The sequence below is a fragment of the Cupressus sempervirens genome, chromosome 3, assembly GCF_028749045.1.
Source record: "Cupressus sempervirens isolate cs-2001-9-10 chromosome 3, ASM2874904v1, whole genome shotgun sequence".
Taxonomy (NCBI): domain Eukaryota; kingdom Viridiplantae; phylum Streptophyta; class Pinopsida; order Cupressales; family Cupressaceae; genus Cupressus; species Cupressus sempervirens.
Window position 1 is genome coordinate 499,035,927 of NC_143120.1, and position 15,134 is coordinate 499,051,060.

The window sequence follows — 15,134 nt, forward strand, 5'->3', positions numbered from 1 at the left end:
CTGAATTCTCTGGAACCCAATGTGTCATGACAGGGAGGTGCCAAATGAGATTGTAGATGTGCCCACTTTTGAGTGCTGGAGGTTCCCTAACCAACTCTGCAGACTACTCTTGTGGACCAATCAACTAATGAGTTGGATTCTACCCAAGGTAGTGGATCCCCTGTGACTTTTTTGTGATTACTGACTCTGTTAATGCCTGTCAACTCTTACATCAGTACGCTGCTACTGCGATAATGGTTTTGGTGCTCTTTATATAGGGAACTATTTTGGCTCGTATTTTTTCATCTCCAACTTGAATGGGTCTTCTGTAATTTAGTAGGATATTTTCTCTTTGGCTGATGGTTGTAAGTTACTCCTTACATTTCTCTGTATTTGTTGTCATCTTACAATGTTATAAAACATGAAAAACAACTAGCCCAAACAGTTCAGAATCTAAGGATCAACTGAACATAACATATCTGTTAACTAGCCATTGCTCAAATTTTACTAAGGTGTTAAACTTCTAATTCCATTTTGGCCCTTTTCTATGAAAATCAGATTGATCCCGTCTTTCTTTGCTTTTCAAGATCTCTGATGTCAACATCAAATAAATACATCATCATTATACTCCTATTCACTGACAAATACGCTAAACGTTTACAGTCATCTAAGTCCATTAAAAAGATTGAGATTGAAGTCTAAATGGCTTGTATGTTCATTACATGAAAGAAAGAGAGGAGAATCTTCTACCGAGTGTTCTGCCCCTTTGCATGATCATTTAGGTTTTGCTTTCCTGAAGAAATTCAGCAAACCAAAGAGCAGATGATTTTGGATGTCGCTTAAGGTCATTTTGATAGTCTACAAAAACCAAACCAAAGCGCTTTGTATAGCCTTGAGCCCACTCAAAATTATCAACAAGTGACCAAGCGTAATAACCACGAACATCTGCACCTTCCCTGCATAACAGAATTTTCAAGAATTTGTTATCAAGAGAATAATATAATATCCATGGTATAAAAAACATGTTTAGTCTAACTGAATTGACTCTCTATGTTATAACCAGGGAAAAATAGTTCAAACATTCTGCTCAGTACAAAAGCATCAAACCTCATAGCCGCAGCAAGAGAAGCCAAATAGCCTTTGAAGTAGTTTACTCGTTTTGTATCACAGAGTGCTTCTTCTAGGGATGTGATTTCAGAATCGTCATCATCCATTCCTGGTTATTATCAGCAGGTTATAAAGAAACTACAATCCAAGCACATCAGCATCTTTGGATTCAAACACAAACTTTGCAGTTTGATTCATAAAGCCAACTTACCATTCTCTGTAACATAAATTGGAGGTCTTTTGTATCTCTCTGTCAACCACATTAGAACTTTTTGCAAACCCCATGGGACAATATAAAGCCACTCTGATGCAGCCTGGAAGCAGATGACCTTTCCGATTTACTAAGAAGATCCATTTACCATTGACAAATGAAACTTGTTGCAGCAAGATCATGTTAAACTAACATTTTAAAACTTAATTATATGGAATAAGCAATAATATAATTTTGAAAAGAAATTTACAACAATTTAATGGTAATTATATGGAATACATTTCAAATGTACTTTCGATAAGAAATTTTAGTCGAACATTTTGATCGATGGTAATTATATGGAATAAGAATTAAGCTTCAATATGTCTGAAGATAAATTTGAAACCATGTTTTTGATTTAAGGTAAAATAAAGGTTTTGAAAGGATCTCCACCCCTTAACAGTCAGGAACTCGAAACAAAACAAGACAGCATACATACAACAGTCTAGTTGGAGCCAAAAAACAGCAGCCTCAGCAATGGGAAGGAGAAAGAAAACAGTAGGAATCGATGCAAGTCTTTCTCTGCAACTTCAAAAAACAGTGCAGAATGCTAGCAAAGAAAACATTATCCTCACCAACCAGACCATATGATCATAGTAGTTCATAGAGTTTGCAAATATGAGACCATAAATAAAGCAAAACCATGCTAGGACAAAATCACAAATGCAAGCCAGTTAACAATCTGCACAGAGACAGATGTTTATTTCTTACCCCTAGTAAGAAAACTACAAAGATAACTAATTGTAATTTACAAATATCCCTTCATTTATAAGAACCCTTTCAAAGATGAAAAGTTAAGCACTATACAGGATGTTATGTTCAGTATGGGTTGATTTCTGATTTTTAATTTCTGTTCGCATAAGTAATATATATCGTACACCAACTTATGGGATCTTTTAACCTGGTTGGAGCTAATGCAACACACAATTAAATTATGCCCATTTTATTAGTCATTCAGAATATTCTACCATTTTATGAAGGGTTAGAAAGGTAACATGCATTCACATTCATACATGAACAAAAAAAAAAATTCATATTATTAATAATACATAGTACACCTGCAATGGCTATCTATTCAGCATTATCACTTGCTATTCCTCACTCTCCTATCTCCCCATACCTTTATTGTTGCATTTTCATTATCAAAAAGTTTGTATTATCCCTTTTTTAAGAAAGCCTTGTTTGTGTTCAAATACTCTATTTTCTGCATTTTCTTGTAGGCTAATTGATGGTTAAGGGAGAACTCCAAACTTCTTGGAGAGCACATGATTGGTCAAGCAGTGGTATGGGTCCTGGCAAACAAGTTCAATAGGTCTTGGTGAACCTCTAGATGCTTTCATAATGTAATTCTAGCTTTTTGGAAGTTATCCAAACTTTTTGAATAGGTATTGCTATTTTTAGACATTCAACCAATTCCTTCAATTCATTGTCCTAAGTCTTTAGTGACGTATAGCTACCATTAGAAATTCATATTGATATTAAATAGATACTTTCCACAACTTGAGTAATTTATTGAGTTATCAAATCATCATAACTAAAGTTAGTGTTGTACAAAGGAGAAAATATCAAAAAGGCAACTTGGTGTAATTATTTATTAAAAAATTATTTTAAGCAAGCCACAAGGGGAACATCCTGACACAAGAGTGTCTTTTGGTAGATGATGGATTACTATTTATTTATGTGAAGGGAAAAAGGAATTGTTTTTTTCAATAACTATACATTCCCCTCCAAAATGTTATAAAAAGGATGTTAGGGTTCATTTGGGAGGGTAGTCATGAAATGTTGTTTGCTTCTGCCTATGGAGATAACCTGTGTTATCAAAATTCCTAAACGATGAAAATATTCTTGAGATTACTCATTTTGGAAACAAAGCAAAAAAGTCTAGCTGGTAAGAGTGATTTCATCCAGGAATCCACCAATAAGGTACAAGTAAAGTTTCCAATTATAATAGATGAAAATGAATCAGTTTGATGTCTTGTAATTTTCAATTACTGAGGTGCATTTTTATGAAAGTTTTGAAAGAGGATTTTGAAGTTCTTAAGCTGGATGTACCGTTGTTGTACCTAATTGTTATACACTCCTCTTTTGTTCGTACCATTTGAGGAATCTTCTTGCTGGGTAATAAATTCATTTTCCTGTTGTTTGAGTTTCTTCTGATGATATTTGTGCAGGTTGTGCATCTGGGCCATAACATTTCCAAGGGACACTATATTAATCAAGGATGAGGCATGCGAATGTTGAAAATGAAACGCCTTATTAATAATGCTCATTTCTTTGTATTTGGAGGCTATTAAGAGTCCATTGATACTTTCAGTTCTTCATTGTGTGGAAAACTCATTGGTGATGAGTTTAGAGGTGTTATGTACTGGCTGCACCTGCACTTATAGCAACATAATATGCTGTCACATTCCAGTTTAGGTCTTATTTATTTTATCAGTTTGTTATGTTATTCTTTACAGCGAAGTTTTGGTGTCTCAAAAATGGTTTTGAAGTGATTTTCCAGTAGTACTCAGATGTGTTAGTTTGCTTCCTTCCAATTTTTCTGAGCATTACGAGCAATGTTTAAGTTCATTTTGACAAAAATACCGCAACAACAAGGTGTTATCAGACCTGCACCCAACATTACACTTCATGCTTACAAGGCACATTGCTTTTGTTTCATGGATGAGCTGACTGTTTTGTGCCATTTGGTTCTATCCAGGATTGTTTCAGCAATCTCATTCATTATCAAATTATACATACAATTATAATTCCGTTGATGATTGTAATGCATGTGAGCTAACCTTGTAATGTCCTAGATGTTAGCACCTCCACCAGAAGTGCTTTATTTGATGACCACAATGAATAAGTGGAAAGAATCATACTTGCTGGCCACTGAATAAGTAAAAGATCTATAACTGGACTGCACTAAATAAGTGACAAGTGCTTGTGCTAAGCAATTGCACTCTACTAAACAAGCGCGAAGTGCTTGTATTCTTTGTGCTGAACAGTCTACTGGATAAGTGTATAGTGTCCTTTCCTTTCAATTGCATAACACTCCTATAACATACTACCCAAAACATATGTTGCCTTGTGATTTTCACAATTTATAATGCACAGGCATTCTGTCAAACGGTTTGAATTCAGCTTGACTGGGTTTTTTCAACTTGTTTTGAAAAGATCTCATAAATAAACATCATAAGATTTTCACCATTTTAAATATTTGAAAACTATATTATTTCACTAAATTTATGAATAATGCATATAACAGAGATCATTCAATAATTCTGTGTATTGCTGATATAAAATAATTATTAAAAATATAATAATAATAATACACACAAAAATCTTTTAGAATTAATAGCATAAATAAATATCAATATTTTATTAATTTCTGACTTTGACTGCAGAAATAGCCAACCAACCAAACAAAAAACTTCCTTATACCCACTAACAATTAGGCGCTGGCTAATCTTCAGACATGCACCAAAGACAAAAAAAAAATTCAAACATGATTCTTTCAAATTCACAAAAACAAAGCGAAATTTTCTCAAAAATTTTGTTGTTTTCGATCACAAAATATACAAATCATGAAGATCAAATGCTGAAAATTTCAAAAAAATTCATTGTGTTTTCGTTTTTTTGAAATTTAGTCAATGGTGCAATTTCTAGGGAGGATAGCCATGTCCTAACAATTACGTCTTTCCCAATAGTATGTAATGTCACTAATTTTTAACAAAATATTATAATTAAGTTAGTTAATTAAATGGTCCTAAAAAACTAAATAATATCACAAGGACTTATTTAATTAATAAAGAGACCTAAATTTATTAATTATTGATAGGTGTTTACTATGTTGGCATTCTTTGTAAATCCTTGAGAGTTTTCTCCAAAGGGGTATTTATGTGCAGCATGTAGGAAGTTAGTATGCGATTTGGATTATTTCTTTGTACTGCGAATTCCTGTTGGAGTTCTATATTGTTCGCAATTTCGGGAGTGAAAGATCTTCTCTATTTGGCTAGTTTGGTTTCAATGGGATTCAACCCTCACCCTACTCCAATTCTCTGTGTTACTTTGCTTCAGATCTGCACATCTAGAGTGTCATCTTTGTCTGCAAATATAATTGGCAAATATCTATATTCAACATCTATTTTTGTTTGGCATATATATTGTGCAATTGGTGTCCTGATATTATCTTATCTAGCATATGATGTTGGAATTCATTGTACTTTTCAGATAGCAGATTCAAGCCCTGTATGACAATTATTTATTCTTGTAAGTACCTTTTTTCTACTGTGTGGCCTCTTGCTTCCTTCCGTGCGGCCTCCAACTTACCTCCGTGCGGCCTCCAGCTTCCCTTCCGTGTGGCATCGACCTCCCTTCTATGTAGCCTCCAACCTACTACAACGAGACCTCCGATTTTCTACCATGCGGCTTCTAGCTTCCCTTCCGTGTAGCCTCTAGGTTCCTTCCGTGCGGCCTCCGGACTCGCTTTTGTACAACCTTCGGGTTCCTATCGTGTAGCCTCAAGGTTCCTTCCGTGTGGCCTCCAACTTCCCTCCATGCAACCATCGAGTTACCTTCCATGCGGCCTTTGGGTTCTCTTCTGTGCAGGCTCTAGCCTCCAGCTTCCTTCTGTGTGGCCTTTGGCTCCCTACCGTGTACGCCATCTCTGCTTGTTTGCCTCATGAACTGAAGGTACTCCTGTAGGCACCAAAATAGCATAGGTACATTACAATGGTATCGGAGTTGGTAATTCTCTTCCGTGTGGTCTTCGGCCTCCTACCATGTGGCCTCCGACTTCCTTCTATGCGGCCTTTGAATTCCTTCCGTGCAACCTCCAACTCTCTATTTTGTACGACATCTCTTCTTGTTGATCTCATAAACTGAAGGTACTCCCCCAGGTACCAAAATAACACACGCACATTACATTGGTATCTAAGATAGTGATTTTGCCAAACTATTGAGAGAATTGAGAGTTTGGGCTTGGATCACACTATGGCACCCAGTGATGCCATATGGTCTCTATCTCAATTTCTAGCCGATTGGAAGGCATGTCTATTGGTCGAATACTCTAAGAACACTTTTGCATGCAAACTGATGGACAACGACATTCAGGACAACAAATAAAAGGTAGTCAATGACATCATCTACTACAAAGACAACCTATTTGGTACCTGAAAGGATTTTGGAAGAAGAGACTCGCACAAATATCATTTTACCAACACCCAATGATCAACCTAATGAAAATATGAACTCTACTAGCAATTCTCCGAATAAAGAAGCTCTACGGTAGTTGTTCAGCTTCCTGGTGATGCGGACTTGGTCGAGGATTGTTTGTAGGAACAATCTTTACAGTTGGTAGAATATGGAGTTTACCCTTTGGCTGGGTCCAAGGCATATATGATTGCCACCTCTTTTTGTGAGGGGCATCCTTATGGAAACTGCAAGTTGTACCTAAGCTATGGGATTCATGAAGAAATTAATGTGCATGATGCTATGAAGGCTTTGGATCAAATCATCAAGGCATCCCAATGGGATCCTAATGACTCTTGCCATGGCAATGTTTATATCAGAGTGGCACATAGGAAGCTTAATGGATATTTACCTTTTCTCGCCTACATCTAAGTGTATCTACGTGATCATGACGTGGCATGAAGACTTCAATACATACAACTATCAGTATCCACGCTTGGTTTGGAATCCTGGAGCTACAGTGGGCAAACCGTTTGATGATGGATTTCTTGAGGGAAAGAAATCTTTAGGCAGTGAGGATTTGTAATGTCCCCAATTTTTAATAAAATATTTTAATTAGGTTAGTTACTTAAATGGTCCTACAAACTAAATAATATCACAAGGACTTATTTAACTAATAAAGGAGCCCAAATTTTATTATTATTGGTAGGAGTTTGTTGTGTTTGCATTCTTTGTAAATCCTCAAGAGTTTTCTCCAAAGGGGTATTTATGTGCGGCATGTAAGAAGTTGTTACTATGTGATTTGGATTGTTTCTTTGTACTATGAATTCCTATAATAACCCTCTCTGGTTATAGCTTACACAAACATCAGTTTCTTTCATCAATCAACAATCTAGCATTTCGTCAAACACTTGGCAATCATTCCCTAGTATGGCTAAGTATGATTGAAACAGTCATCTTAGTTTTTTATTAGAATGTAACTAGGAACTTTTAAGAATCTTCAAATCTTCTAATCAGTTAAATTCATATAACCAGATGTAATGCCAATTCCATACTTATTTAATTTTAAACTTCACATTCATAGCGATATTAGAAAGATGATAAACAGTTGAATGAACAAGTCCTCATCAATTATTGTCTTAACACAGATTGCAATTACTAAACATCATACAACTATGTGTGAACCTGGAAATGATTGTCACAATTAGCCTCGAGCTTCTTCTCCAACAATTTGCAGGTCTGAAATGTATCGCTACAGCAGTCCCAAAATGATGCCAAACAGTGAATGTGCTGCCTTCAACAGCAGTCATGTAAACACCCAGAATTCTGAAGAGTCTAACATCCAATAGTAGAGGAACTATGCATTCATTGGGTACAAAATTTGCAGACCATTGATAATGCCGACCACTATATCAGGTGCCAAAATCTTATGCTAGCAGCATCTACAAACTGGTTCAAATGCCGAGAAATAATGTGGACAAATACCAACAGCAGTATCATAAACTCCTCCCCATTCTCCTCCCAAAATGTCAATGCCAAGGCAAGAGTATGCTGTAACAGTAATTCCTTGCTGCCAAACTATGTGACCATAGACTCCCAGATATGCAGATATGAACAGGGTCCACACTAATATATAAACACCAAGTCATGCGAACAAATCCAACGCTCAAAGATTAAAGATTCAAGTATTTAAAACTCAAAATGGAGACTCCTTAATTGCGAATTAAATTGCTATTAACTTGTAGCACCAATAATGTCCTCCTAGCAACAACAAATACAAAAGGGAGGCCAATCAAATTCTAAACTCAGCTTAGTCTACTATACCTCAGCAATAGACTAGAGAACAACTCAATCTTCAATAACCTTAGATCAAACCCTTATACTTCAGCAAGGGCACAAAAATCAGAACTTCAGGAAAGCTACAAAGGCAACAAAAGTAAATAAATATTCAAGCATCCTTTTCTCAACAAATGGGCTTGTATTTATAACGTCCGAATTCCATTTTGTTGCTTCAACAAAGAAGCTTCACCACACAACATTAATTAGAAGTTTCCTTTAGATTCTCTCACTTGACTTGGCTTAACTAATTAATAAATGACACTTTCCAATGATAACTCAACTCTCATCTTAAGTGAAATTATAAAGTTAAATTATAACTTTATAATAAACCATTTAATAATTAATAATAATTTGGCCACTAAAAATATAATAACTCCCAAAATACTCATCATTTAAATATGCTATTTGAAATAGGAGTCATAGCTATTATTTCTCCATGTGACTAAATGCACTTTCCAAAAATAGAAAAGGTCTATCTCTATCAACACTCAACTTGCCACAAATAGTAAGTATGCAAAAAACTAAGCCCAAACGAAGTCTAGTTTGAGCCAAACAAAGACCAACCTATAGCTGACTGAATTGTGGAGAAGATAAGGCCCTCCCAAGCCAAGCCACTACCTCAAAAGACCCTCAATCCACAATAATTAGCCTACAAGGATTGCTATAATAAGCTAATCTTTGAAACTCTGATACTAACAAAAATGGGGACATTACAGTCCTCCCTCCTAGAGATTCCTTGTCCTCAAGCAATCCGGCAATACAATGAACTCCAACCTCCACCTGGATCCCAAATAACGAAGTTTGTGGCATCCCTATCACCACTAAACCAACTACATGCCAATATCATCAGGTTCATCAACATCTCCTACAATATAGCACCTAGCACCTGTGCTAATGATGCGAAAGTCAGGGCATCACCAGAAGATAACTCTATAGGAGATCTTAACATACTCTTCTTCCTTATAGCCACCCATATAATATATACAGGATTGAAATCGTGATTATCACCAACAAACTAAGAAAAAGATGTAGCTACACGAGAACCACATGCACTCATGCCAATTGTATCAACAATAGGTGTAGCTACAGCAAAATTTGTGGACACAAGAACATCACCAAATGCCGCAACAGAAAACTGAACAAAATCTGCAGATGGTGAAAATTGAGTCCAACTCCACTCAAGTGAGTGATCAACATCAACTTCAGACAACAAACTATCATAAGACAATGTTGCATCCATATCAAACATAGGATTGTCCATGAAGTGAACCTCACCACTGTGCTGATCTGAACTATAACATGATTATGCCTCGACACCACTCACCTAATCATCATTGACATGTGTACTAAGACAACACTCACCTAGTCATCATTGACATGTTTACTATCATCAGGGCACACATCTACAAGCACTGCATGCATATTGTTAAACTCCTCGCTAGATGGCTCAATCGAAACAAAAGTGGTTACTGATATGACATTATCCTCGCATGCTCCTACTCCCACTATCGTTGCATCGTCATCAAATACATGATCCTGGGAACTCATGCCAACAACTACATCATTTGATTCAACCTGACATGAATTCTCATCACATTCTACCAAACTGTGACCAACTCATGCAGTGTCTCATAAGAAATGTCCCACACATATGTAGCTGGAACTTTCCCATCACATTTCGCTCTTCAAAAAAGTGATATCATGCTTTGCCCAAATTTTGGATTTGAAATAAGTTGGGTGATCCATTTGTGATTTTGATTCAACTCATTCACAAGCACATTCAACTGTTTCACAATACCCCGTATCTCAAATTCTCCATCCCTAGGCAGAGAACTACGCCCTCTTTGAGTATAATGAATATAAAACCTCTTGTCACCATCCATAACACTGAAAACCAAATCTTTGAAATGAAGCACTAATCAAATTGAGCCCAATTCCTGCAGGTTGGCAGGAAACTGCTCTGATACCACTTTAATAACCTTGTTTGATTACAGCTTAAACAAAAATCAATTTCTTTCATTAATCAACAATCTAGCATTGTGTCAAACACTTCGCAATCATTCCCTAGTATGGCTAAGTATGGTTGAAACAGTCATCTTAGTTTTTTATTAGAATGTAACTAGGAACTTTTAAGAATCTTCAAATCTTCTAATCGGTTAAATTAATATAACCAGATGTAATGCCAATTCCATACTTATTTAATTTTAAACTTCACATTCATAGCGATATTAGAAAGATGATAAAGGGTTGAATGAATAAGTCCCCTTCAATTATTGTCTTATAGATTGCAATTACTAAACACCATACAACTGTGTGTGAACCTGGAAATGATTGTCACAATTAGCCTCGAGCTTCTCCACCATTTTGCAGGTCTGAAATGTATTGCTATGGCAGTCCCAAAATGATGCCAAACAGTGAATGTGCTGCCTTCAACAACAGTTATGTAAACAACCAGAATTCTGAAGAATCTAACATCCAACAGCGGAGGAACTATGCATTCATTGGGTACAAAATTTTCAGACCACTGATAATGCCGACCACTATATTGGGTGCCAAAATCTTCTGCTAGCAGCGTCTACAAACTGGTTCAAATGCCTAGAAATAATGTCGACAGATACCAACAGCAGTATCATAAACTCCTTCCCATTCTCCTCCCAAAATGTCAATGCCAAGGCAAGGGTATGCTGTAACAGTAATTCCTTGCTGCCAAACTCTGTGACCATAGACTCCCAAATATGCAGATATGAACAGGCTCCACATTAATATATAAACACCCAGTCATGCAAACAAATCCAGCGCTCAAAGATCAAAGATTCAAGTATTTAAAACTCAAAATGGAGACTCCTTAATTGCGAATTAAATTGCTATTAACTCGCAACACCAATAATGTCCTTCTAGCAACAGAAAATGCAGAAGGGAGGCCAATCAAATTCTAAACACAGCTTAGTCTACTATACCTCAGCATTAGACTGGACAACAACTCAATCTTCAGTAACCTCAGATCAAACCCTTACACTTTAGCAAGGGCACAAAAATCAGAACCTCGGGAAAGCCACAAAAGCAAATAAATATTCAAGCATCCTTTTCTCAACAAATAGGCTTGTATTTATAACCTCCAAATTCCCTTTTGTTGCTTCAACAAAGAAGCTTCACCACACAATATTAATTAGAAACTTCCTTTAGATTCTCTCACTTGACTTGGCTTAACTAATTAATAGATGGTACTTTCCAATGATAACTCAACTCCCAACTTAAGTGAAATTATAAAGTTAAATTATAACTTTATAATAAGTTATTTAATAATTGATATTAATTTGGCCACTAAAAAATATAATAACTCTCAAAATACTCATCATTTAAATACGTTGTCTGACACAGTAGTCATACGTATTATTTCTCCATGTGACCAAATGCACTTTCCAAAAATAGAAAGGGTTTGTCTCTATCAACACCCAACTTACCACAAATTGTAAGTAAGTACACAAAACTAAGCCCAAACGAAGTCCAATCAGAGCCAAACGAAGACCAACCTATAGCTTACTGAATTGTGGAGAAGATAAGGCCCTCCCAAGCCAAGTCATTGCCTCGAAAGACCCTCTATCCACAATAATTAGCCTACGAGAATCACTACAATAGGTTAATCCCTGAAACTCTAATACTAACAAAAATGGGGACATTACAATTTCTGTTGGAGTTATGTACTATTAGCTATTTCGGAAGTGAAAGATCTTCCCTACTTGGCTAGTTCAACTTCGGTGGGATTCAACCCTCACCCTACTTCAATTCTCTGCATTGCTTTGCTTCAAATCTGCACATCTAGTGTATCATCTCTGTTTGTGAATATAATTGGCAAATATCTATGTTCAACATCTATTCTATTTGGCATATATCTTGTGCAATTGGTGTTCTAATATTATCTTCTTTGACATATAACATTTGAATTCACTATATTTCCTGGATAGCAGATTGAAATCTTGTACGACACATTCTTTATTCCTATCAATGCTTTCTTTCCTACTATGCAGCCGTTGGCTTCCTTCCGTTCACCCTCTAGGTTTCCTTTTGCAGCCTCCGGGTTCCCTTCTATACGGCCCTTGGCCTCCTTCCATGTAGCCTTCAGCCTCTAACTTTCCTTCCATGTGGCCTCCGACTTCCTTCATTGCAGCATACGGACTCCATTCTGTACGACCTTTGGACTCCTACTATGCAGCCTCTAGGTCAGTTCTATGCGGCCTCGACTTCCTACCATGCAACCTCTAGCCTCCTTCCATGCAACCTCCGACTCCTTGCCATGTATGGCATCTCTAGTTGTTGGTCTAATCAACTGAAGGTGCTCCCATAGGCACTGAAATAGCACAAGCACATTACATGGTATTGTAATTTCCCCATTTTATTGTGATCATCATAGAGGATGGATTTAGCTTATTATAGGGCCCTTGTAGGCTAATACTGATGATTAGATGACCCTATTGAGGGTTATGGCTCCATTTAGTGGGACTTACTATTTATAGTAAGTCAACCGATGGTTCCAATGAGCTCAAAGAGTCAGAGGAGTTGAATGATGCTCTCAATTTTTATTTTTGGCAGATGGGTGAATTATGATTATTATTTAATTAAATACACAGAGGTTATTTTTGCTCACATTGTATACTGGCCACCTTAAGTGTCATAGTTCATTGGAACTGAGCTTGAAACTTTTGAATCTTGGGCGCAGGAAACAATGACCTTATGTGTCAAAATATCATGATATTAATGAAAAGGCCATTTTTGGAGCAAGAGGGCGTTAATTAATTATATTTATAATATTCAAACATGTGCCTAAGTATAAAGCAAAGGGGATTAAAGTAAAAAATGTATTCATGAAGACTCTTGGAGTTGAGCGTGAAGAAGCCTTGCAATTAATTGTTATAAATATACAGTGTAACAAGGGGACACACATCCGACCTCAAACACCCCTGAACCAGGTGCAATGACATCCCCGAGATAGGTACTTGGTGCACCCAAGTACCCCCATTGCCGCCCAAGGGTTGTCGCACTGCAGCCCCACCTATTGCAGAACCACTTGGGTACTTGGGTGCTTGGGTCCTTGTGTTTGGTTGTTTCATCCACTATGTTAAGAGGAACAAACTTACCTCTAATTGTGTGCATGTATGCTTGTCTACTTGTGTGTTGCATCCACTCTGTTAAGAGGAACAAACTTACCTCTAAGAGAGTATAGAAGCTTGTTGTACTCAATGTCTTGCATATCGTAGATCACACGACACACGTGTACAAGAGAGCCTAGCAACAGAATGGGATGTAGAGCCAGAAGATCTATCTCATATTGATGAGGATGAGATTGCATCAAAAAGAGATGTAGGATTGGTTGATGTTCCTTTTAGGGCATTAGACACCATTGTATCAATTAGAGCTTTAGATACTACTGAATCAATTAGGGCTTCAGATACCATTGTATCATTTAGGGCTTCAGATACCAATGTACCATTTCTTTCCTTCCAATTGCCTTCTATGGCAATAACATAAGATTAGAAGATATGCTCCTATTTATTATTCATATAAATGAAAGGTTGATATAACAATTCATCAGATAAATCTGTCTCTCACAACTAAATGTAAAATAATTGTAACGATGACATAACTCAATTAATCTTACCTTAGTTTTGGCTATACATCGTAAAAGTAAAAATACCTGTTCCAACAAACAATTGAGTGTATAGCTTATCTTTGTCTGTGATGCATTCGACAATTTGGAGAGAGGTGAAACATTACCAGGGGCTTAACCACCCAACCTCAGACCTTAACTTATTCCCCACACAATCTCTAACGAGAAAGGCCCTCCCTACCTGGAATAGACAGGGATCATCTTGTCATCTGCTGAGCATCCTGGTATCTAACCACACCACTCGACTTGACAGCAGGAGATAATAACATGATCATGCATGAGCTATTAAATGATATTATTCTACAATTAATGTATTATGTCTGACTTTTATTTTCTAAGTCATTGCAGACTCCATCTCATCTCTTCACCCTTTCCATGGCTATACAGTTGGTGAATCCTAGGTGCTCGAATCTCAAAGCAATCGGCTCTGTCTATTGATCCTCAACTAAATTATAAAATATATATATTTTCTAGCTTATCACAATCTGAGATTTGAAAAAGATATTCTTAAAGAATGCATAATTTATTGTATAATTCTAATCTCCATTGGCATAATGATTTATGGATTCATTTTATGGTTACTTGGCTTTCAGTTTCCATGAATAAATCTACTTAAAAGAGAATCAATTCTGTAATATCAAACAAGATATCAACAAGTTATCATCATGATAAATACTGTAGTTTACTACTATTGCACCATTTATTCAAGAAAATAGATTAGAAACATTGGATTCGGGTGTTCCACATAACCTAGATAATTTGTAGATGATGTCTTCCTGAGTGCTCAGCTACTTGTCACACCTATATTTGCAAAGTAAATAACACAGCTCCAACATAAAAGTACTTCACGATTTCTAGCAAAATATCTAAATGGGCATGAAATTGTGGGAAGAATTTATTGAAAGATATAGACTAGTATTGGCAGGGATATCGATATTAAGAAGAAGGAATTCGGGTGTTGTGGTAGAAGGCGGAAGTGATCATAGAAAAATCATAGCATGAACAAGGTAGTTTGTGCCTAGCTGGCCACTATGTTTCAGCCTCCCATAAACATTCTTTAGGCGCCATTAACCCAAGTATATATGAATCACATAATCTGAAATCAAGATAATAAATAAAAAT

The 15,134-nt window shown here is 36.4% G+C and overlaps 1 protein-coding gene across 2 annotated transcripts in view; it reads right to left on the reverse strand.

The window, feature by feature from the left end:
- Positions 1-481: 481 nt before the first annotated feature.
- The window catches only part of BGLU42 (beta glucosidase 42), a 139,688-nt gene continuing 125,035 nt past the window's right edge, over positions 482-15,134 (reverse strand). For both annotated transcript variants that reach the window (XM_089820545.1, XM_089820546.1), the window contains exons 11-13: positions 1,298-1,400; positions 1,087-1,195; positions 482-935 (exon numbers count right to left, since the gene is read on the reverse strand). In XM_089820545.1, coding sequence (XP_089676671.1) covers positions 758-935; positions 1,087-1,195; positions 1,298-1,400 — 390 coding nt within the window. In that variant the 3' untranslated portion in view covers positions 482-757. The remainder of the gene's footprint in view (positions 936-1,086; positions 1,196-1,297; positions 1,401-15,134) is intronic.